Below are 22800 nucleotides of genomic sequence, written 5' to 3' on the forward strand. Positions count from 1 at the left end.
ATCATTTAGAATTTTGCAAGCAAACTCCTCCTCCAACCACAACCAAATGAGGCCATATTTGTTACAACAAATGTAGGTGAACCAAATTGTGAGCAATCGATATGCTTTTCCAGTATTCAACTCAACTCTGTTAGTATGGATTACGATGCTTTTTTTATATAGAATATTTGGTTCTTAGCAGATGCTTGCTTAAACCTTTTATGGATCCTGACATGGAGATCACTCAACCTTCTTCCGGTGGTGCAGGGCCAGGCTTACGCCATAGATCATTCTTTAACGAGGAACACTCGGTGGTGCGGACTTTGCCCGGTGACGGGGTGTCGCAGTCGCTGCCCAGTGCAGATGAGGTGGGGGGAGCTCCACTATCGATGGATCGTCGCGAAGCACACCTGCTGCGCTCACGTCACCGTGCATTAAAGGAAGGGAGTCGATTTTCTTGTTTCTTTTGTAGTTTATATTGATTTGATTTGATTTGATTTGATGTTTACCGAGCTCGCCTCGTCTTGTTGCTTGCGAAACCACATTCACCTTCACCGGAGTATCGTATCCCGGGCTAATTACAAAGTACATTACCGATGATCTTCTGCATGGATTTGATCTTGGCTGATGGGACGCCGAGCGTCGGTAAGGAGTTTGTGGGATCGCGATGCTCGTGTGTGAATGGGCGTGTGGGTGGAGCGTCGTTCTAGTCCCTCTCGGTAATGCCGCTACCACCAGAGGAAGAAGAGCACCAATGCAATCACAGTATGTAATTTTCACAGACGTGGTGGGAGGTAAGAACGCTGGATCGTCGGTGTTTTGCGGTCATCAGTTGGTACTGCTTTCGGGTTGACGGATACTGTGTCGGTACACGTGGATGTGCGACGTCAAGGAGCGGATCACATCAATCCATCCATCACAGCTTCCGCCAACCCACCGACCTCCCCTTCTGTTTGGCCATTAATTCCATCGAGAACCCCGCGTTTTAATCATCGCATTTAATTTCCCAGTGGTCATCTCTCCCTTCGACGGGTAACTGAGGTGGGAAACTCTCTTCTCCTCTTAGTGTCTTTGCCCTCTGGTATTGACATGTCTCGTCCGGATGGAGAGTATAGTATTTTTCAGCCTGGAGCTTTTCGGTCTCTCCTCTATGCTTCTCTGCCTTTCTCCATAACGCTTCCATCTTTTTCGGCGGGTTTGAACTCGGTTGGCGGCTGTTGCTGTCACTAGAAAGACAATATGCCAAGCAGGGTTTGTGGGTTTCAGCCGGCTATCGACGGCAAGCACCGAGTTTCTACTGCGGCATGTATGAGCGATATTACTTGTTAGGGAGAGGGCTTCAGGAAAGATTTTGGAGGAGGTCAGGTAGATTCAATCACATGGCCTATCCTGGTCTTCTTGCTACGAGGTGGTTCACTGAAGATTTTAGAGGGAACAAGGGGTTGCTGACATCCCTTGGGGCTTCACTGAAGCATCCTTCGAGAGAATCCGAACTTGTCACCGACATGATTAGTAACACTAGGATGATTGCTCTGCAATCCATTTTGAGTTTCTCAGTGGATCGCTGGATGCCTCGCTCTTTTTCTTTTTCTTTTTTGTTAACCATAGCTTGCCTATTGCAATTCAACTTGCTTTACTGTTCTAAGCATTTACATACTACAATCATCTAACCATATTGATGTTCCTCTCTCAAGACCCCACGATGTTCTTGAAGAAAATAACATATTATTCATAAGCTTGTCCAAAATGCCTGAAAGCCTCTGCTTTCTTTTTGTATGCTAGAGATGAATGTATTGCCCTTTTCGACTTTTAGCAATTCTGGTGAGCCATGTTGGACAGAGATACAGTGTCGTTGGTAGATTGTTCCCCCTAGTGTTTGGAAGGATTGGTCTGTTTGAGACTCTATCTGTTGCCATCTTTTCACAATATATTACCCTTGCATGATTATTTCCCTTCAGGAAGCATGGTTGGATGGAAGAACCTATCATGGTAGAAACTTCTATGAATATGCAACTGATAGAAATCTCAGAGTTCTGTCGTTTCATCTAGGAACCAGAAGCAATGAGGATACTAGCTAGAATTGTATATCTAAAGCAGTAACTGTGGTTTGTTCGTCCGATATGTCTTGCAAAATAAGATGATTATACTTGTAGTTCATCTGCAAGAACTTTACCCTTGTTTCTAAAGCAAAATGTATCACTAAAAGAGTTCATATGAATCTTTCCTTCATATTGTGTCCTTGATAAATTAATAGATGGGTCTCAGGTACTTGATGTTAATCTTGTTTGGTCACCAATATCTGATTTCTTAAGTTGATATAACTGGAGAGGTAAAATCTCAATCATCTATTCGTCGACCTTGGTAGACAAACATTAACTTCCTTTCAATTACTTTCATCTTCTTTGTTTGTGAAGTTTTCCAGATAATTTGTGTTTCCAAATATCTGGTGAAAATGCATTAATCACAATGATATTTTTTTCGTACGTCTCTAACATCATAAGAATTTGCACATACAAAAAGGAGGAGGTATATGATTTTGAAAGTTTGTGAAGATATTGTTCTACTCGAAGATACTTGTTATCAGTTAGGCCTCCTCCAAGAGAGTATATCTATTATGTGAAAATTTGTTAGGATATAAATCCTTAGACTGGCCATCTTATCTTATACCTTTGCTAGGTGGATGCGATACTTTGATAGTTGATGATGTCATTGCATTGCTCTTGTCCTCTTTCTGAAACATAGCCTATATGTTGCTAAAATGACAGTGATGTCCTTGTCTCATTTGTGCTTAATGTTACCTTGTTCCAGGTCATCTTGTTTTTGGTTGCTCAAGTGCTTCTTTAGGGATGTGTTTGACATTTTACATGATGCTTGGAGCTACTAGTTCGTGATTATTATGATGAAAAAATGAAGCCTCAGAGCCGTGTGCTTATCAGAGTGTAGACAAGTAAAATGTCTGATACCTTCAATGAAAAGGTAATTCTTAGTTGAAACTGTTTTTTCTAATTTAAACAGTGAAAAGTATAAAATTGATCCTCTATTCAGCAGTCTTTTGTTGCAAAAATATGCTTTTTGATTGCAATGATTTTCATACAAAAGTATTATTTGGGTAGGAGTTTACTACGTATGCATTTACTTTTCAGGTTGGAAGCGACACTCATGAAATCGTACCTGTTCGAGAGGAAAAACGGCCAAAGCTTTCCATTGATGTACCCACAAGAAATATGGGGCTTTCCTCCATGAATTATCTAAAAGCAAATGTGCCTTTAACGCCGGGTTCCGATTCCAATAGGATAAATATTCTCCCAATATGTAGCCCTGCATCTGCAAAAATGCATGCATCTCCATGCTCGACATCATCTAAGGGTAAACCTTTCATAAAGAAACTTCTTTCAGGACTAAGCTTCAAGTTCCAGCCTTCAGCTTCAGAAGTAGAGAGATACGAGACTCAAGCTCCAGAGGCATATTCTGCGGAAAAAGGGGAAAAACCTTCCCTGTTGGGCTCGTTTTCCTTTTCAAAATTATTCAGCCCGAGAATTAGGAGGACATCATCGTTGCCAATCAACTCAGATTTACATGGCAAGAGTCCACATGGCAGTACAATGGTTCATAACAGCTCCTTGGAAGTAAGTTGTTTATCATCCATGGGAATTAAAATTTTAATTATATCATCTTCACCATTTTAGTGAAATCATACTTTATTTTTGCAATTTGCATGAGTGAGTTTCATTGAAATTCAGCCATTGTTGGAGATGTGCTGCGCTCTTTTTTATTTTTGTCTTACACTCTTCAGTTACGAATTCCATTTGCTTTGTCAGAGAAAAGAGGTCCAGCATCATATATCTCGTTCGCTTTCACTCCCCACAGATATCAAACATATCAAATCTAAAAGTATCAAGAGGATGAACTCCCTAGGCGGTGTATTCCGAGTAATTCCTTCTACTCCACGTGTGGTGGACTTGAGTAGCCCAGTGGCAGATTCCATCACTCCCATAGACTCTGGTATATCATCAAAGCATCTTTGTGATAATATATACATCTTTGTGATACAACTTTTCTCTTGACATCTTGGCTATTTAAACCATGCAATATGATCATCTAGACGTCATCTGTTTAGTTTGCAGCAGTTTATAAAAGCGACACAGATGGAAATAACTGGTTTCTAAAGCTCCAAGTAAAATGCATTCTTTTCATCATCATCTTGCTACAATGGTTGATTTATTTATTTACATTATTTAGCTATTGATGGTGATGGTGAGGACATACCTGAGGAAGAGGCTGTCTGTCGAATCTGTATGACAGAGTTGTCAGAAGGCAGTAATACTCTCAAGCTAGAATGCAGCTGCAAAGGTGAACTTGCATTAGTCCATCAAGAATGTGCTGTCAAGTGGTTTAGCATTAGAGGGAATAGAAATTGTGAAGTTTGTGGGCAGGATGTTGAGAATCTATCTGTAAGACTGCTACGAGTGCAAAGTGTTCAGACGGCTACAACACTCCCAGGCATGTCCAGACAAAGAACAGTGTATTTTTACAGGTAAAAAGTTAAATACATAGTCTTGAATGTTCTAACAGGGACGTACATAGTCTCATTATCATTGCACATGATTGCAATAACATTGAATTCTGTACTTGCTAGAGAATCAGATTTTTAGATGCTTTTATGAGGATAGTATTAGTAGCACCATATGGCTCCTCCACTTTCTCAAGTAGACATTTGTCTCTTAAAACTTATTAGGAAGCCTATCCTAAAGCATTGGTCTTCCATCTTGAAAGCTTAGTGTCAGGGAAGTAGGATGGTTCGTGAGGGATCTTACAAAAAGAAAAGCCTTATTCCAGGTTAGATTTTATGCTTAATCATCCATTGAGAAAATGGACTCCCTCCTATCTTGTATGATGACCTTCTAGACAAGTCATGATCGGTACTGTTCCACCTAGGTTTTATTTTTCATCAGATGTCAAACTGTTCTGAAAACAAAGTTACAGACAGTCCATCAAATTTGCCTTCCTAGAAGGCTTACATGGTTCATCACCCTACCCCAGTTAGCTAACCTATGTGCTGAATCGTTAAGATCTTGATGTATATGTTGAAAGTTGACAACATTGACCTCCTTGGCCAACTTCACAATGTCCTTGTGTAGGTTCCAGAGGTACCTTGCCAAGGCAGCTATCTGTGATCATAGACAAAATTGGTCCATTCTAACGAGTCTATACAAACGGCTAAGCTGCGCCACCCACACTACTGGGTCCTTTCCAAGGCTTCCAAAATGGCCCTTCCCTTCGCTTGGTTTGGGGTTTGCACCTTGCAATAAGCCGACCCTGGTTCGTTATGACTAAGTAGCCCCAACCTGCAGTATTAGATAGATGTAAAGGAACCATCACACACAATGATAAAGTCATGCATCAACACTTTTCTTCTATAAGTCTGGTCATTCCCCTCAGGGTATTGGATATTGTTTAGGAAATCAATAGTGGCAGACACTATTTTCCAGAATAGAACATGTACATTGATCTGGTGGTTGTGGTAATGGCAATCATTCTTGTTAATCCACAGTTGCCATAAGGTATTAGCTATCACTGTTCGAAGCAAGATTGTTTCATCTCTAGGCCTACCCTTTTGTTCCTCCAACCAAACCCCAAACCTCCAATTATCAAAATCAGAAAAGTCTAATTGAAACTGATCCCTGATCATACTCGATAATAAACCAGCACATCTACAGGAAAACAGTTTATGAACAGTAGATTCTTCTACACTTCCAAATTGGCAAAGCAGAACCAGGGAATGTATGATATTAGCTATGTGGTCCAAATTAGGCAGCCTATTCCACAGTATTTTCCATTAAAAAAAATTAATTTTGGGATAAACATTCAGCTGCCATAATGCCATCCAACCAGACCAATTATCATTCTCATATGGTACTCGCTCTCTCAACAAGCGATAAGCACTCTTGACGGAGGCTTCACCACTTGGAGTAAGAACCCAAAACCAGGTATCATCACCAGGGTTGCTAGAGATCTAAATGTGTCACCGGGGTTGCTAGAGATATAAATGCAGAGAATTCTGTCTAGTAAGAGGGGATGGAAGCAGTTAGACAATATAGCCAAATCCGGGCAATCATTTGTTCGAAAATCTGAAACCATAGAATCAACGAAATTAAATCCACATTCACAAAAGTAGGCTACCTATTAAAAGGTATGTTGTCAAACCAAGGATCGTTCAGAATATCAGTGGTGGTTCCATGTGCCAAGCAACGACGAAGACCACCCCGAATAGATGTGATTAGGTTACAAATGTTTTGCCAGTTCCATGAGGTAAGTCGTTTGAGTCTATGGTTCCAGGGGTGTATCTTGCCATACTTAGCTCTTAGAATGTTAACTCATAAAATGTCATCGTTGTTGAGAAGAGGTAGAATTCTTTTTGCACGCAAGGTTTTCCTAACCAGTCTCAGGTCATGTATACCCAACCCACCATCTTTCTTATACCTAGTAACTGTATCCCACCCAATAAGGTTCATCTTGTTAGAATAACTGTCATTGTTCCCGAAGAATTCCTGGGACAGGCATCTCATTCTTTTGAGTATGTGTTCAGAGATTTTGGTGTTCATCAAAATATGAGTCGGCAGTGAGCTTTAAGACTGAATTAATTAGCATGGCCTTCCCACCCTGCGATATAGTTCCTTTAAGCCAACCTTGGATTCTTCCTGGCCGTATCCACCAGAGAAGTATGGAATCTCATAGGAAGAGGACCACAGGTGATGAATGATCCCAAATACTTCATGGGCCGGGATCCTTCTTTATAATCAAGGGAGTGAATGATTTAACGCTTAACAACTAGAGCACTGCTGTGATAGAAAAAAGGATCAGGCTTGTCTTTGTTAATGGTCAGGCTAGTAAGCTTAGAATAGGTGTCTAATATCAGTTTAAGGGATTGACAGGTTTTGAGGTTAGCTTTGAAAGCCACAAAGACATCATCAGCGAACATTAGGTGTGAATTCCTAATTCCGTGAATGTTAAAGGGGGAAATTCCCTAGATTTTGCTGAGTAAGGATAAACAAATACAAGGGAAGTGGATCCCCTTGTCTGATACCTCTCTTATCCTTAAACCCCTCAGAGTGCAAGCCATTAGCATTGCACAAAAAAATAGGAGAGGAAATGCAGGCATGGACCCATCCACTAAATTTCTGAGGAAAATTCATCTGGGACAGTGTTTCCCTTGTTGCCATCCAAGATACTTTATCATAGGCCTTACAAATGTCTAACTTCAACAAGGTCAAGGGGTTTCTACATCTAAATTTAGTGATCATGATGTTGTCATGGATGTTTCTACCTGGTGTAAAGGCTGACTGTTCATAATCCACAAGACCATCAAGAAAGGGCTTAATCCTATTGGCAATGGTTTTAGCCAAGATCTCGTAAATTACATTATATGAAGAGATAGGACCCATTAGGGTTCTTCAAGATGAAATCTAATTTTAACTGTATTGTTTCTCCATAGACTTTGTGGATTCTGTTCATCAAGACATGATATTGGGGATTTCTGTTGTTGTCCTAAGTGCTCCAATTTTTTCACTTTCCGAGTTATTTCCTGTGCTCTTGAAATTTATGAAATATTTTTGGTATATGCCCATGATGTGGCTTGTCCACGTTGCCTTGGGTCTGCTAATCTATATGGTTTTACGGTACTTTTAGTCTAATTCTTTAAGAACTTTTCACAAGTCAGAAAACAATTCAAGAATCTGTCTGCTTTGTGTTTTTTATATAAAATTTCCTTCGAGCCACTTGGACCAAGGACTCGATTAAGGTCAGCCGCAAGCTCACCGGTGTTGTATCGGAGAAATACATGAATTCATGCTTCGACTTAGCTTGGTGGTGTTTCTAATGATGCTGCTTGTTCTCAGGTTCTCGCACGAGATGCCTGTTCTCACCATCATCAGCATGCTTGCGTATCTTTGCTTCCTCGAGCAGCTATTGGTAAGAAACATCTACACTTCTTGTAGCTTATCTATACATGACTGGTACAATTGGCAGGTAGCAGATGTCGGTACTGCTGCACTAGCTATTTCGGTGCCCTTCTCATGCATCTTGGGAGTATTGGCATCCCTCACCGCATCAACCATGGGTAAATTTTACTTGTGTGAGATGATAAATATAGTAGTTTAATTCATGTTCTGATGGGGATCTTTCATCCAAATGTAATTATAGTGATGAAGAGATTTGTTTGGATCTACGCGACGGTTCAGTTTATGTTGGTGGTCTTCTTCGCCCATCTTTTCTACTCCTATGTAAGTAGGACACAAATCTGCGCAGACGAAAAAAAACTCGGTAGTGAAATCCTGTGTGTGTTAAGTATGTGATCAACATTTTTTCTTCTGGAACTGCAGCTTCATATGCAAGTCATTATATCCATCGTCCTTGCTATGTTTGCTGGATTTGGTGTTGCGATGAGCGGAAATACGATCGCCATCGAGTCGTGGAGATGGAGGAGGAGGAGGAGGTGGCACGTTGCGTCAGCTGGCAGTCTCACTCCTCTAGAGATTGTGCCATCGTCGAGCCGACAACAGGTATAATGAGCACACACTCTCTCTCGGCATTTGCATCATCACAGTGGAGTGAGTGATAGCAATCTTTGTCGACGAGGGAAATCATTCCTCCTGATCTCTATTATGTTTGTGGAGTGGTAGATCACAAGACCGATCATTTGCTGCTGGGCCAAATGGGTATCTAAAGCTAATTATAATCTTCGGAGTTGATGGATTGGGTTTTGCTATTATATACGTAGGAATGGTCGATTATAATGTTGCGTTGGAGAATTGTTTATTGTTTTACAGTCGACGAAGATAAATCTGCTCCGAATGCTATGCTGGCAAACAGTTAGTTGGATGCACGCATTAAGATCAATTGCACACGGTAATCACGTGGAATGATAGTTAAGATCATTTAATGATAGTATTAGGCAAAATGATAATTAATGATAATTGCATTAAGATTATTGAGATCAAAATGATTAGTTACAACAACGACCCCTTCTGTTTGAACGAAAAAAATAAAATAAAATGGAATAAGAAAAGGTTATTTTTTTCGATGGTTATATATATATATATATATATATATATATATATATATATATATATATATATATATATATATATATGTCTACAAAAAGAATTAAGATATGCAAACCAAACCAAACCAAATGTACTTAAGCTAACAACAAAACCCACCCAATCATCTCACATACTATGTTTGTAGCCTAATAATGAATTAGTAGTATTAATACCATGGCATCTCATCCTCACAGGATCTCCCTGCGGGTGGCCGAACCATACCTGGCCCGCCGGATGTTCTGCCGCCGCTTCCGGTACACCGCCGCCCCCATCCACGCCAGTGCCGCCGCCGCCGCTATTACCCCTACCGCGATCTCCGTCTTGTTCCCACTCCCACCCTCTCCTCTCTCACCCGCCTCAACCATCTCCGCGGTTTCGATAGCTCCAGTTCGGATCTCGTCGTTCGGCAAGGCCGACGACGACAGCGGAGCCAGAAGTGGAAGGGGGCTTCCAGGCAATGGAGCCGGAGAAGGAAGGGAAGAGGCCAAGGGCGAGGGAGATGGAGCGAGAGAGATGCGCGCGGGCTCTAAGGGAGCAGGCGCCGACGACGACGAAGCCAGAGAGGACACGGAGTTCCCGGGCAATGGAGCCGCCGAGAAAGGGGAAGAGGCCATCGGCAAGGGAGAAGGTGGGAGGGAGATCTGCGAGGACGAAGGATCCGCCGTCGAGAGGAGGAAAAGCAGCAGCAGAGGAGGGAGCAATGCTGTCACCGCCATGGTAAGCCACCGCGCTCTCTCCCTTCACGAGGTGCCAAGGGTGAGATAAATAGAGAGGCGATGGGTGGCCGTTACTGGCTGACGGACGTTAGATTGGATGGTTGGGATGGATGGAGTCTACGCAACGAACGATGGATCGAGACGGGCAGGTTGGTGAGGGATAGGACGGGGCAACTTCTCAATGTTAACGGGTCTCGGATCTTCGATCAAGCCGACTGCTTTGCGGAAGCGGACTATATTGGATGATCTCGGCTCAAGACACCGAAACGGGCGAACGAGGTTATCAATGCGGATCCCGTTACGCCTCCTCTCCTCTTCGTACGGCTTTTTAGACAGCGTGGGATACGCCTTATTTTCGGTGATGGACTTCAATCATGCAAAGCATGCGATCCTCCGAACCCGCGCTGCTGCCTATCTTTCAACTCCTCCAAGTAAACCAAAGGAAAGAATTCCTCCGTGCTCAGATCCAAAAGCTTTCTCTGGGTGATAGTAAACGCATGTTATATTGGGACGTGAGCTACAAGAAGATAATATTAGATCTAGTATTATAATAATTGTTAGTGAACAAACGTGTCGTGGTTGGTGAGTTAGCACGGCCTGATCCATGGGTCAATGTCGAGAGTCTTCTGTCAGCTGAGCTGGATGTCAAGGTCGATCGAACCCTCGTGACGGGATATTGATCAATGCCGAGGTCGTTCAAACCCTCATGACGGGGTATTGATCTGCGTTCCTTGTATGCCGATCCGAGCATCGTGTATATCGAGCTGCGTCTCTGCTTCTTTGGGGTGGCTGGCAGCTCGCCTTTGTGAGATGGCCAGATTTTCTTGCAAGAATGGCCCTCGTCGGGATCACCCGACGAGGTCCCTCCGATGAGCAAGTCAGTGAAGTGATCAATTGATTTTTACCCCCCTCTACCAGATGCTGGCTAAAGGTTTTTATAGTATTGCACGTGGATCAATCGTACGTGGGTTGACATAGTAGACATGTCAAACAGTGTCTTGGTACGAATTCTGACTCGACGTATCTCGAGAGCTGACTCTGTCTGGATTCCCAAGATATGACGTGTCGAACAGTGTCTTAGTACGGATTCTGACTGTGACCGATGGCATCGGACTCTAACACGTCTTTGGTCAAAATATATCGTATCAATAATATTGGACAATTTCATTCTCTTTTTTGACATGATTTTCTCCGTCATTTTACTACTCACTGCATGTTTTTCTAATTTCCTATCAAATCAGAAACTGAAGCATTTCCAGATTAAAGTTTACTTTTGAGCCTAACATTCATCATGTAAACTTGCCATTGCCTAAACGTGTTATGCATCGTTGACACACAGCACACTGTGTCAACACTGCAGCAATGCCATCTACCTCCATGTGGCGAGTATAAAGAAACAGCATGTTAGCTTTCCACTCGAGAAAGGGGGGCTTTATAAGAAGAGAGTCCATTATTCTTTGTAATTTGAAGCCTACTTTTACATATGACTGACACATTATGCCAAAATCTTAAGTAACAAGATTTTTCACGCTGAACTAACTGCAGGACGAAATTACTGTGTTTGAGCAACTCGAAGGACTTACAATTCATCTTTGACATCCGCACCGCCACTTTTCTCACCAGCAGAAGCAGATCCATCAGAGGCCTCAGTTTTCAGGACTGATGCCGGCCTCTGGAGCTTGAATGGGATCGATGCATGCTTCTTAATGAAATTGTAGAACGCCTTCACTGTTCTATCTGCATCCACTGTGATCTACATATTTCCAGTGACAAAGAAGCACAACAATGTCATGATATGAAAGAGGGGAAGGATAAAAAGAAAGAAAGAAACATCAAGATAGTTACCGGTTCAAAACTCTTGTTTCCAGCTGGAAAGAAAAGAAGTGTAGGGAAACCATCAGCCTGAAACAATTCAAACAGATACATTGATAGCAATCAGATTATATGTTTGACTCAGTTCAGCCAAGCATCAAATCCATATTCTAGTTTTTACATGATTCCATTTCATGCTTGTGAGGTGACCAAGACCAGGTTGACAGGTGAACAAAACACATCGAGAATAATTAATTGCAGAAGGAAGTGATAAAATAGCAAAAAATTTGGAATAACTCTGCAGGAAGAACATGACACCAAATTATCTATCAAAAATCAATTCTCAAGTCAATCTGAATATTAAGATTATCAAAAAACATGTCAGGATTAAGACCTTGGCCCGAGGGTGCTCATTTGTGGTACCATCCATTTTCGCTATCACTAGAGACTCAATGCCCCGAAGATGTTTGGCAAGCTTGTTGTATGTTGGCTCTAATGCTTGGCAATGCCCACACCATGGTGCATATATCTGGATCACAAAATGAATGAATTACAAACTACAAATGAGAATGGCTTCATTTTTTGTAAATGAATCTATTCACCTCAAGAAGAACATCCTTTGATTCATCCAAAACAATCTCATCAAAATTATTTCCAACAATGATTTTCACATCCCCATCATTCTGTGCACATCCACAGAAATATAAATTCTTAGATCAGAGAAATGGACACAATAGAAGCTGGAGTGGGAAACTAAGCAACTTACTGTCTCAGGTAACGGATCCGATTTGTAGAAGGGCTTAAGCGTGTCTTCCAAAAAACCCTCAGCAAATTTCTAAACAAAGAAAACAACTCTATTATCTAGATTTCATGAATATCATAGAAATGTGATTTACCTGAAGGCTGATATGTTATTTTAATATATCAAATAGCATGGTCTAGTTGTTATTTAAGATATACCTTAACAGCATCAAGTGTGACTTCACCCTCAAGAATAAACTTCTTAGCATCTTCATTTCCTGTGTATGCCAAAACCTGTTCAAGTCATATAACAAGAATAAGCATCAAAGGAAAGAAAGACTATAGCTGACATATCCACTACTGTAGATGAAATAGTAATGTCGCCAATCAATAGAACAAAATTAGGACAGCTTATGAGAAACATATTTACCTGTGGATCATCTCCAGTGACTCCAAAGTAATCTGAAACTGGTTTACCAACATCCTCATTGTCCATCTCCACATATACAAATATAAGCTTGAGACAGAAATGGAAAACATCGCTAGTCAGATTTCACCCAACAAAATGGAATTAGTATACTGAAATAAATACACCATATAAAAAAAGATGATTGGATTTTAGCTGGATGAAAATTATGTTGGGAACAATATTCAGCCACTCACTTGACAAATCAGGACCCATTAATTCCACAATCAAATATCTGCCAACAAGCTAACGGGACAGAGAAAAAATACATCAATTGATGTACTAACTACTTGCATCAGAGAGACTATTCTCCAACAGCTTATCATATCACTTAACCGGTAAATTAAGTGCTACCAAGAAAACATGATTAAAACTAACATAATCAAATATATTGGAACTATATATTTATTAGAATAGTGTACTCCTTCACAGCATCTTAGAACCAGAGATCTGCTACACATGTTCAATAGGATTATTTACTCGATAGTATAAATAGAAGAACTGTAATATCTCCATCAGCACATTCTGAAAGTTCACTAAACCCAAAACTAAAGAAAACAAAGTATTTAGTATTCTTCTGAGGATTATGCAACTGATAGAACTGCAGGGTTGAAGTATTAAAACCTACCTTTCCCTTAAAGAATTTTGCAGCCTCCTGGAATGCTGGCATGACCTTTCTGGTATCATTTGAGACAGCAAAGAGCAAAAGCTGATAAAAAAAATAAATGAAGTTCCAAATGAGAAGATAATTAATTGAGGTTAAATAAATGACATATAATAGCCTTATAGGATCCACCTGTTTTTTAATGGGATTTTCAAATATTTCTGGGGCAGATTCCCTTGTAAATGGAGTGACCAAGGGAAGCTTGTTGGCAAACACAAAATCAACAATTGCTGACTTACTGAATTGACCATCTACATGAAATGAAATCATAATGTCAATAATCAATATCAACCTCTTACACATCATTACAAGTATTAGCAACTCTAGAGCACTACACGAATGAGCATACCAAAGTAGGATATCTTTTCTGCCTCCTTCTTCAACAACACCACAGCGGGACGTTTAGCACTGGGATCAATGTGAAAAAGCTTTGCAACATCAGGATTGACAGTTTGGTAGAAGTTGACACCATCTTCAAGTTTTGAAGCAGCAGAAAGCTCCTGACTGTCATCACCCTACAGATAATAAAAGAACAAACAAATGTTACTGCATCAAAAATCACTTTCAGCATCTGACGATATGCCCAATTAATATCCACTAATAGGACATAATGATCATCCAGCACTTGAATCCAGTTTTACTTTATAAGATAGAACTTAAGTTTCACTGTTCTCTGCATATTGCATAATGTTGACTGATTAATATTGTTTCATCATACCAAAACACCATCTTAAATTTTGTTTTCTTCAAACCTTCCATAAATGATGATACGCCATATCCATATATTCTCAAGAATAAAGGTACCAGAGGCATATTTTAGAAAATAAGACAACTTTGGACTTGAGCAAGTTAGGTTCGCTATGGACATTTATGTACCCATACCCTTGATATCCAATTTCCTAAATATAGATACTGCTTTCGTGGCACTAGACTGAAAGTACCTCAATTTCCTCAGGAACTCATTTTAACAAAATCAACTTTAATAGCAAGCCCAAGTTCTAAGCAACTGAACTGTGTTGAAGCAAGGACTGCTGCACCACTCGAACGGTATGGTATGGGCAGTACATATCAGTCTGGCGTGGGCTGGTATGTGGACCACCAACGTTTCGGGTGGTCCAGTTAAAATAATAAAAAAATAAGAAAAGTGATGGGGCTATCCAACTCGGCATTAAAAAAGAAAAACAAATTGCAAGCCCACTTCTCGCATATGATACACTGTCATCACTGCCGCTGTTTCGCAATGTCGCTGCTGCCACCGCCACTGCTTCGTGAATCCTTGGTCATGTCATTGCCGCCACTATCAACACTTCGGAGGTGGAGCTGTAAAGGTCCTTGGCCAGGGTTAGGTGCAGTGCCCTTCGAATGAACTCCTGGGCGGTTAGCTCATCGCCCTAAAGACAACTGTCGGCCTTGAGGATCGGCCACCGAGTGGCGTAGTGGGCCCCCGGTTCCCCGGCCGGAAGATTGACCATATTCTGGGCTTGGTACTACCCATCATTGGCCCAAGAATAGATACAGTACAGTTCCCGTACCGGCAATGGGCACGTCGGCGCCCTCTTGGAAGGGTCGCTACCGGACGACCTGGCTGACCCTTTCCCCTTCACACTCCCCGAGCCCTCCCCCTGGGCAGTGGCCCCAGGCGATTACAGGGAGGACTTGAGCGGGTGGCCCGGCTCGTAGGCGGCTTCCGAACCACCATCTTCGTCTTCTTAAGAGGGCGCCCCGATGCCGGAGATGCCGACGCCCTCTTCGGCGTGCCCCCCAACGGGACAACCCCACCTCCGAAGCCCTCCTTGTCCCGAGACGGGGGCTCGACGACCTTGGCGCTGGCCGTCCTCTTCATCGATCGTAGGTCCACCATTTTTACAAAAGTTGGCAGCGGTCAAATAGTTCGGGACGAGCGAACGTGCCATTATATGTGAATGGCCATACCCCCGGTACCCCTCAAACGATCCACGATTGTTGCGTCTCCATCAGAGAGCGACAGGGGGGCGTTATCGATGGTCCGAAAAGCCCACCCGGTGCTGAAACCCCACTCTTGATCACAACTAATATGAAAGAAACGCCTCTTCCAACTTTTGTTGTTGGAGGGCGCACCACTAATCTTGAAACCACTGTGGGCGATCAAGTAATACTCGCCTAGTCCCCTGCCCAAGCAGAAGCAAGCCAGAAAGAGGGGCCGGGACGGCTCGATCTTAGCCCCCCGACACTCCCAGATGAAAGCCACCAAGTAACGCCAGGAGTTTGGCGACACATGGGATGGGGAGATTCCCCAAGAGTGAAGACAGTCCCTTATGACAGGGTGCACCGGGAATCGCAGCCCCACCTCAAGCGGCCCCACTGTTAACTCGAATCCGTCGGGAAACAAGTCGTACGACCGCTGCTTAGGTCGAGGGGCGTGCAGGCCGTAACACTCCGGGATGCGGTAGCAGTCCCGAAGCACTCTCAAAAGGTCCTCGGTCACCACTGAGTCCATGTCATGCCACGACTTGAGGGCCTCAAGCACGGCGGAACCCTCCGAGGCCTCCGAGGAGGCGCTACCCGAAGACACACTCACCACCTCATCTTGGGAACTTGCAAAAGGAGAAGGAGAAGGAAAAGGAGAAGGAGAGGGAGGAGGAGGCGAAAACGAAGACAAAGATGAAGACGGAGACATCCCGACCTCAGAGTTCCGAGGAAGAAGCCCAGGGTCCGGGGCGAAGGATTGAAGCAAAGAGGACAGTGGAGTTGCAAGAAAGAGCCGAAGCGTGGGACAAAAAACTGATGGCAAAGGTGATGCCAACCGCCCTAAATGGGGATTATAAAAGGTGGGTAACCCATGGCCAGAAGCCGAGGTGGTCCTCGCCGAGCTTCATGAGGGGATCTGTAGGGAGCACATCGATGGACGAACCTTGGCTTTCAAAACCCTCCGACAAGGGTACTACTGGCCAACCATGCGCTAGGATGCCATGTCATACGTGCGGTAGTGCCCACAATGCCAGCGGCACACCCGACTGCCGCACTAGCCAACTGTTCCCCTTACTCCGATAGACGTGGCCTGGCCCTTTGCCCAATGGGTGCTCGACCTCCTTGGACCCTTCCCTCCAGCATCGAGTCAGCGGCGCTTTCTTATAGTTGGGGTCGACTACTTCACGAAGTGGGTGGAAGCCGAACCCTTGGCCTCCATTACCGGGAAGCAAGTCCAGAGCTTCACATGGAAGAATATCATCACCAAGTTTGGGATCCCGAAGGCTATCGTCACCGACAACGAAACTCAATTCAACAACACTAAGTTCAAAGCCTATTACCCACGTACGGGATCAGGTTGAAGTTCAGCTCAGTCGCGCACCCCCAAACCATGGAACCAGTTCAATGCACTTAATATCAATTTTGTAGTTATTTAAAAAATCTCAAAAGAATAAACTACCATTGAAGAAATTAACATGAGTTGTTTACAGTTTAAAACTAAAAAGGAGCTAAGAAGATACCACCAAAGAGTCCAGAAAGCCCAAAACCACTTTGCTTTCAGAAGTCAGGATCTTTTCTGCCTCATCAACTGTTGTTATATTTTCAACTCCAGGTCCTATCTTCTTCTTGATCCAGGTGACAATTGCATCCCTGATCATAAAATGATAGGAAAGAGATTAGAAAAGCTGAAGTAAGGGATTATCTAAAGAATTACGAGGAAAAAAAAAGAAAAAAAAAAGCCACAGGTTAATAAAAGTGAACCCAAGAAAAAAGAATTCTGACTACAGACAAGCCCCTGCTTCTTTCTATGGCATCCCCATTACTTGTCAGTTCGCTAAACGACACTCAAATTTCCACTTTTTGCTAATGGATCTGGAGAGACGTTCATTAGTTCCTTGACGCAGATCTATGTCTGTTTCAGACAAGACCTTTGATGTCCGCAAGATCATCACATTAGTAGACGTTGAAACTCGGATGGAAACTAATTCCAAGAACGACTCTTATAGAAGAAGCATTAGATATGAAGAAAAGGAAATGGGGAAAAGAACTGAAGATTCTTGAGGGGAAAAAAAGAGAGGAGAAAAACACAGCAATTGGTAAGTGAACTACCGGATATGGGAAATTCGCAAAGGAATCAACCGAAATTAGGCCAGATCGAGGCGAAGGGGATTCAGATCTAAGGAAAGGGCAAACACGGTCTCGTAAAACTTACCTACTCCTCTGGCCGGGGTAGTCCCTGTGGACACCGTCGACGAAGAACAGCACGGTGGGGAACCCCTGCACCTCGAAGCGCTGAGCGAGCTCGTTCTCCTCCGTGGCGTCCACCTTGGCAAGCACCACGTCGTCCCCCCGGAGGGCCGTGGCGGCGGCTGCGTACTCCGGCGCGAGGGCCTGGCAGTGCCCGCACCACGGCGCGTAGAACTCGACCATCACGTGGCGGTGCTTCTCCAGGAAGTCGCTGAAGTTGCCGTCAGTGAGCACCACGACGTCCGTCTCATCGATTGTGGGCACCGCGTTGTGCGATCCGTGGCCGAGGTCATCGAAGGCCTCGTCCTGATCCTGGTCGTCGTACTCGGACTCATCGGTGTCCGAGTACGAGTCGTCGGCGCGGTCCCCGGAGTCCTTGTCTTCATGGCTGACGGCGACTCCCTCCTCCTCCTCGAGGAAGCTGAGGTCCTCCTCGTCGAGGTCCAGACCGGCGCCTCCCAGGGGAGCGGAGGCGACGACGGCATGGGCGAGGAGGAGAGACGAGAAGGCGAGGGCGAGGAGGAGGACTCGAGACGTCATGTCTCCACCTCGAGGTATAAACCGTGCGTTTCAATCACGGGGTTGGCGTCGACAGGGGTTTTGTAAGGAAAACGGCAGCGACGAAGCGCCGGTTGGACACGTGGGGACACTTAACTGGCGCGAGCGACGTAGAAAGCCAAGCTTTCGTCGAGTGGCACGCCGCCACGTGATATGCGTCAGCTTCGAGGTCTGACACGGGCGGGGAAATAGAGCCGCAGTTTAAAAGGATGCGGAGATCTAACCGTTGGTCATTGATCGTACGGTATTGATCAAGTAAGTGCATCCCACTTGAGTTCAGATGAGCAGCAGATCATTTTTTGTGCGACAAAAAAAGAAAATTATTGCCTTGCGATTCGGAATTTCTGCCTTGAGATACGTGTGGTGCACTAAAGTGCCTGCGGTTTGCGAACTCGGACGATTGTTGGGTCGGATTTACTAAGTTGCCACGAGGATGAACGTTGACAATTGTTGGGTCGGATTTAGTCGTGCTAAGAACCGAAGACTCAATGCAAAGCTACGCCATTTTATAAGTCTAACGTGTATATATAATTGGCTTATATTAGTTAGATCACGTCAAGATGGCTCATGCGACTTAGATTAGTTAGATCACACCATGTTTATATTATTTCTCTAAGATCCAAGGCTGAAGCGGGTTCAGATCCTCTGCTGAGTTCAAACAGGAAACCGAATCCGATTCCATGTCATTTTGAAGCAACACCACATGCTCGTGATCAGATGGCAGATTGGGCCGAGTTACCACGACACCGCTCGTCAGGCCAACCTCCTCGATCCGATCCGACCCGACCCAAATCGTGAAAAAGTACTGGAGTCCCTCAAAACTAGGGCTTCTTCTCCGCTGTTTCCCTCGCTCATCGCGCTCGGGAAGCAGGAAGGAATCGCCTTGTGATCGTCAGCGGCGAAATATGATTAGCATCCTTACTCAGGTAAACGAAACAGTTCCATTCGAACCATATTTTCTACTGCTTTTCCTCCCCGCTTCTGTTGTAGACTTCGATTCATTTGGCTTTGACTCAGGTGAATGGAACCAGCCTTGTCGATTTCCTTTTCTTTTTTTCTTTTTTTGTCGTAATGGTCTTGCAGTCTGTTTTTCCTTTGCTTGCGATCATTTTATTTCATGTAGATCTTTTGGGGGAAAAAAAAGAAGAAGAAGATGGAAAAGGAACTATCTTGATCGAGCTTGACGTGTTAATGCAGGAACGTCTTCTTGGCGTTGCCTTGGGGGCCGCCTTCGCGGCTTCGGTTGTTTTGGAGAACCGCAGGGCGATACACGGATCGATTTCTGACAACAGACCCGCATATTATGAGGTACGTTGGATCTGACTCCGAACTTTCTTCCTTGACATTTATGCTAGATTTATGATTTCGTTGAAATATTTTTTTTTGTTACTATTTTAGCAATTGTTTTATTCTCCAATCTCAACGAGCAAACCTTGTTCTTCAATATGATCTTCTTCGTGTGCCATTGTGGTTTCCATGATTCTGAAATCTTCTTTGACGAGCAAACACTGTAACGGAAGATATTAGATCAACTAAAAAAAGTCAACCTTTGTCTATTTCAGTTGGATATTTGTAGGACAGACTATAGGCACCAGACATCTAAATTTCATGGCGTGCATTATATAAGGTTGCAAACACTAATTAGTTTATTAGTGAAGTAGGTGTTGATTCCTCGTTTACAGAAATGATATGGTATATGGTGATAGCCAGGTGAACAAGTATCTTAAAAGTTTGCAACCGTGATGTAAGTGATTCCATACACCCACTTAGGTTGGATCTGTGCTTCAGGATTCAAAGAAAGAGTTAATTCGAGGCGTTTGTGTAAGTGGATGATTTCTAGTTTGCTTTAGCTCAACCAATTGATATGATACATTTTGGATGTTTGGAGGGTTACATATTAGACATCATACTTTTAGCAAGTTGTGAATAGGCTTAACAATGTCCTGATTTGTGCTGTTATTTTTAGTTCTTTATGTAGTTAATTGGGCCTTAGTACATGGCAGGACTTTATCCATGGGAATAACAACTCAGTGGAAGAAGTGAGGCCATTTATTGTACTTAAGAGGAAAAAGCACTCGTAGGTTTTGATCTGAAAAAAGTAAAATGTATGTGTTATGGAGTGTTCATTCCTGAAGGACATCTTTGGTGCAACAGGCCTTTGTGTTTAATTCTTGTGAAACAGTGGAAAAACTCTATCTGAAGAGTAATCCTGGAATATCATAACTGGATGTGGTTTTATTTCGCTTGATGCCAAAGTACCCATGATCATAATCGGTGATCAAATATGTAGCTTGATGTCTTGCTAGGTGCAAATGATGGCATAACCAGAGTAATAGATAAGCATATATGCATATACAGAACTATGGTAACAAGATCTTAAATAAAACCAACGATTATTTGATCACGGCTTCGGTTGTTTGATAAGCATATATGCATATACAGAACTATGGTAGGAATTTTAGCTAGAACTTAAATTGTTTGGAATATTGAAATATTGTGGAGCATACTCTGGATGATTTGTGGAGTCCTATTAGGGCTTAACTTGAAACTAAGAGTATTGTTGACTGAAACGATCCTGCTGCTCATTTTAGATTTTATATGAAGCCAATGTATGGAAAAATAAGATCAGTTTGAAATGGATTTTTATTATAATAAAAGCCATTTTTAAGGCCAGTTGGTCATTTTAATCATTTTTTTCTGTAATTATGTTTCCTGCTGCTGTATATATATTTTTTTCTAAATCTTGTATTTCGCAAACTATCTTCTATCTCATCCCCATATATCATATACTTGGTTTAGTTGCATCTTGCCATTGCTTTACATGCATGACTATTTAAAACTAGTTTACAGAATCCCTTTTGGCCTGGCATTGTTTCTCCTTCAATGTAAAGGTACTATTAATAGTTACACAGTAAACAAATAAAAAGCTCAACAGAGCCCATGTACTCAATTTTTTTTTAATTTCACTTCTCCTAAAGAGTGTCTGAGGATTTAGCATGGATGGTTAGTCATCTTATAACGTAAGAAATTCTTTTCCTCTGGAGATTACTTAACTGGATGATGCATTTTCTGCAAATGCAAAGAAAGATACAAATCAAGATATGCATAGATTTACTTCAGACCTTTGTCAATTATAAACTGCTGTTTGCTTTTGAAAAATCAGAACTAATTTTCACTCTGAGATACAGTCTGCAATTCAAGGACTTTCTGAGGACCATGTATCCTTATTTATCCAAGAGCACTAGTTCTGGACCTAAGGACCATGGTCCGTTGGAAGAATTTTTTCCTTAAACATTAGTCTTATCAGTACTATTTGTCTTCCTTGAACATTAGTCTTATAATTACTATTTGTCTGTGTATATTATTCAGCATGCGAAGTTGCTCACTTAACAGTGGATCATTTGATATCATTTTCAGTGTAATAGTTCACCGGAGTTCACAATTGCAGATTATATTATTTGTGGCATTTGATAAATATCTGTAGGATGGATAAAAAATAGAGCCCCTAAAATGAGTGATGGCATTGGTATAGTCCCACAAAATAATCAACTTACAATAAAGGTATTCAAACTACTCTTGTTTGTCCCTAACATAGTGAACAGCCATTGAGTTCGACATTAGACCTGAACTTTTATTTTCACAATGTGGTTTTCTTAATTGCTAATTGCCTTGAAACATAATGTTCGTGTTTTGAATCTTTGTTGCCCTTCTTCACATAATGGTCATATTCTTCAAATTAATTGTGTAAATGAAACTTTAGTCTGTCTTTGCCTTTGTTGTCTTACCATTTTGGAGAAGAAAGCTCTTAACTTTTGCACTACCCTATTCATTGTGTTATTTGAAGCTAGTCTTATAGTGTGACAATGCTGTTTTTCCTATATGACTCGTGCAATTTCAACACAACAACAACAAGAAGATTGTAGGTCCCAACTATTTGGGATCGCTACATGGTACTTTTGCCATCATTAAGTTATGTAAAAAAGTTAAGATATGTAAAAAGTTATATGTTTGGTTAAGTTCAGAGTACTTAAATCTCTATTTATAGTATCAGAATCATTTTAACACGAGTCAGCAAAAATATTAACTTTAATTGAATAATTTTTGTCGAGTTATGAAATCTGACTTTTGCCGACTATCAATGTATTGATAAGGAGCACATGCTTGGGAAGAAGATGTCTTCTGAATTTGCCCAGATGTGGAACAAAGCTGTCGATGGGACACTAGGACAACTAATTATATATCTCAGCTCACGTGGATGGTAGTGAGTTCCCAGGATGACTTATCCAGAGCAAAAATCTAAGCAGTTGCTTCAATCTGCACGGCATATAATTTCATGGTTTGATGTGGATGCCCTAATGTTTGTCTGGTCTGTGTTTCTGAAATTTTGCATTTCAACTTGTCTGATGTGCATGTTTGATGGAATTTGTTCAGAGTAATTTTTCTATATCAAGATGGATTTTCGATAAGAAAACCAGAGTTTGTAATATTTTACTGATTGTCACTCTAATAATCCATACAGAATTTATGTTCTTCAAATATTCTTTTGACAAGATTCATGCTTAATTTGCA

General features: G+C 42.2%; 2 protein-coding genes and 1 long non-coding RNA gene across 7 annotated transcripts; 2 read left to right on the forward strand and 1 right to left on the reverse strand.

Moving 5' to 3' along the window:
- The first annotated feature begins 241 nt into the window (after positions 1–241).
- LOC135581642 (uncharacterized) lies at positions 242–10531 on the forward strand. Of its 5 annotated transcripts, none has more exons than XM_065133811.1 (10): positions 242–773; positions 2788–2955; positions 3123–3605; positions 3798–3981; positions 4219–4513; positions 7875–7947; positions 8005–8095; positions 8179–8258; positions 8358–8537; positions 9275–10531. In XM_065133811.1, the coding sequence occupies exons 2-10, from the start codon at positions 2932–2934 to the stop codon at positions 9608–9610; spliced, it is 1746 nt and encodes a 581-aa protein (XP_064989883.1). In that variant the 5' UTR covers positions 242–773; positions 2788–2931; the 3' UTR covers positions 9611–10531. The 5 variants fall into 5 exon arrangements, with proteins under 5 accessions (XP_064989883.1, XP_064989884.1, XP_064989882.1 ...); XM_065133812.1 differs by lacking the exon at positions 242–773 and adding an exon at positions 815–1020; XM_065133810.1 differs by lacking the exon at positions 242–773 and adding an exon at positions 1027–1344.
- A 681-nt stretch (positions 10532–11212) lies between these two features.
- LOC135627662 (protein disulfide isomerase-like 1-4) lies at positions 11213–18251 on the reverse strand. The gene is made up of 12 exons (XM_065133809.1): positions 17639–18251; positions 16947–17076; positions 13829–13994; positions 13612–13730; positions 13444–13524; positions 12780–12866; positions 12569–12643; positions 12375–12443; positions 12211–12291; positions 12003–12137; positions 11642–11698; positions 11213–11549 (listed from the first exon to the last, which is right to left on the reverse strand). The coding sequence occupies exons 1-12, from the start codon at positions 18211–18213 to the stop codon at positions 11376–11378; spliced, it is 1749 nt and encodes a 582-aa protein (XP_064989881.1). The 5' UTR covers positions 18214–18251; the 3' UTR covers positions 11213–11375.
- A 747-nt stretch (positions 18252–18998) lies between these two features.
- LOC135627665 (uncharacterized) lies at positions 18999–22767 on the forward strand. Its single transcript, XR_010492665.1, has 3 exons — positions 18999–19157; positions 19429–19539; positions 22383–22767. It is a non-coding gene; the product is annotated as an uncharacterized LOC135627665 (long non-coding RNA).
- The last annotated feature ends 33 nt before the right edge of the window (positions 22768–22800 follow it).

The sequence above is a fragment of the Musa acuminata genome, chromosome BXJ2-11, assembly GCF_036884655.1.
Source record: "Musa acuminata AAA Group cultivar baxijiao chromosome BXJ2-11, Cavendish_Baxijiao_AAA, whole genome shotgun sequence".
In the NCBI taxonomy this organism is placed as follows: domain Eukaryota; kingdom Viridiplantae; phylum Streptophyta; class Magnoliopsida; order Zingiberales; family Musaceae; genus Musa; species Musa acuminata.

What these genes read in the sequence shown, in the direction of transcription:
- LOC135581642 (XM_065133811.1), top strand. Translation starts at nt 2,932, where the DNA reads ATGTCTGATACCTTCAATGAAAAG. An exon ending in CATCACTCCCATAGACTCTG is followed by an intron (nt 3,982 to 4,218) that starts GTATATCATCAA and finishes TACATTATTTAG; the next exon opens with CTATTGATGGTGATGGTGAG. An exon ending in CATCGTCGAGCCGACAACAG is followed by an intron (nt 8,538 to 9,274) that starts GTATAATGAGCA and finishes TCATCCTCACAG; the next exon opens with GATCTCCCTGCGGGTGGCCG.
- LOC135627662 (XM_065133809.1), bottom strand. Translation starts at nt 18,213, where the DNA reads ATGACGTCTCGAGTCCTCCTCCTCGCCCTCGCCTTCTCGTCTCTCCTC. An exon ending in GCTTTCTGGACTCTTTGGTG is followed by an intron (nt 13,995 to 16,946) that starts GTATCTTCTTAG and finishes TATTATCTGTAG; the next exon opens with GGTGATGACAGTCAGGAGCT. An exon ending in CAAAGGATGTTCTTCTTGAG is followed by an intron (nt 12,138 to 12,210) that starts GTGAATAGATTC and finishes TTTGTGATCCAG; the next exon opens with ATATATGCACCATGGTGTGG.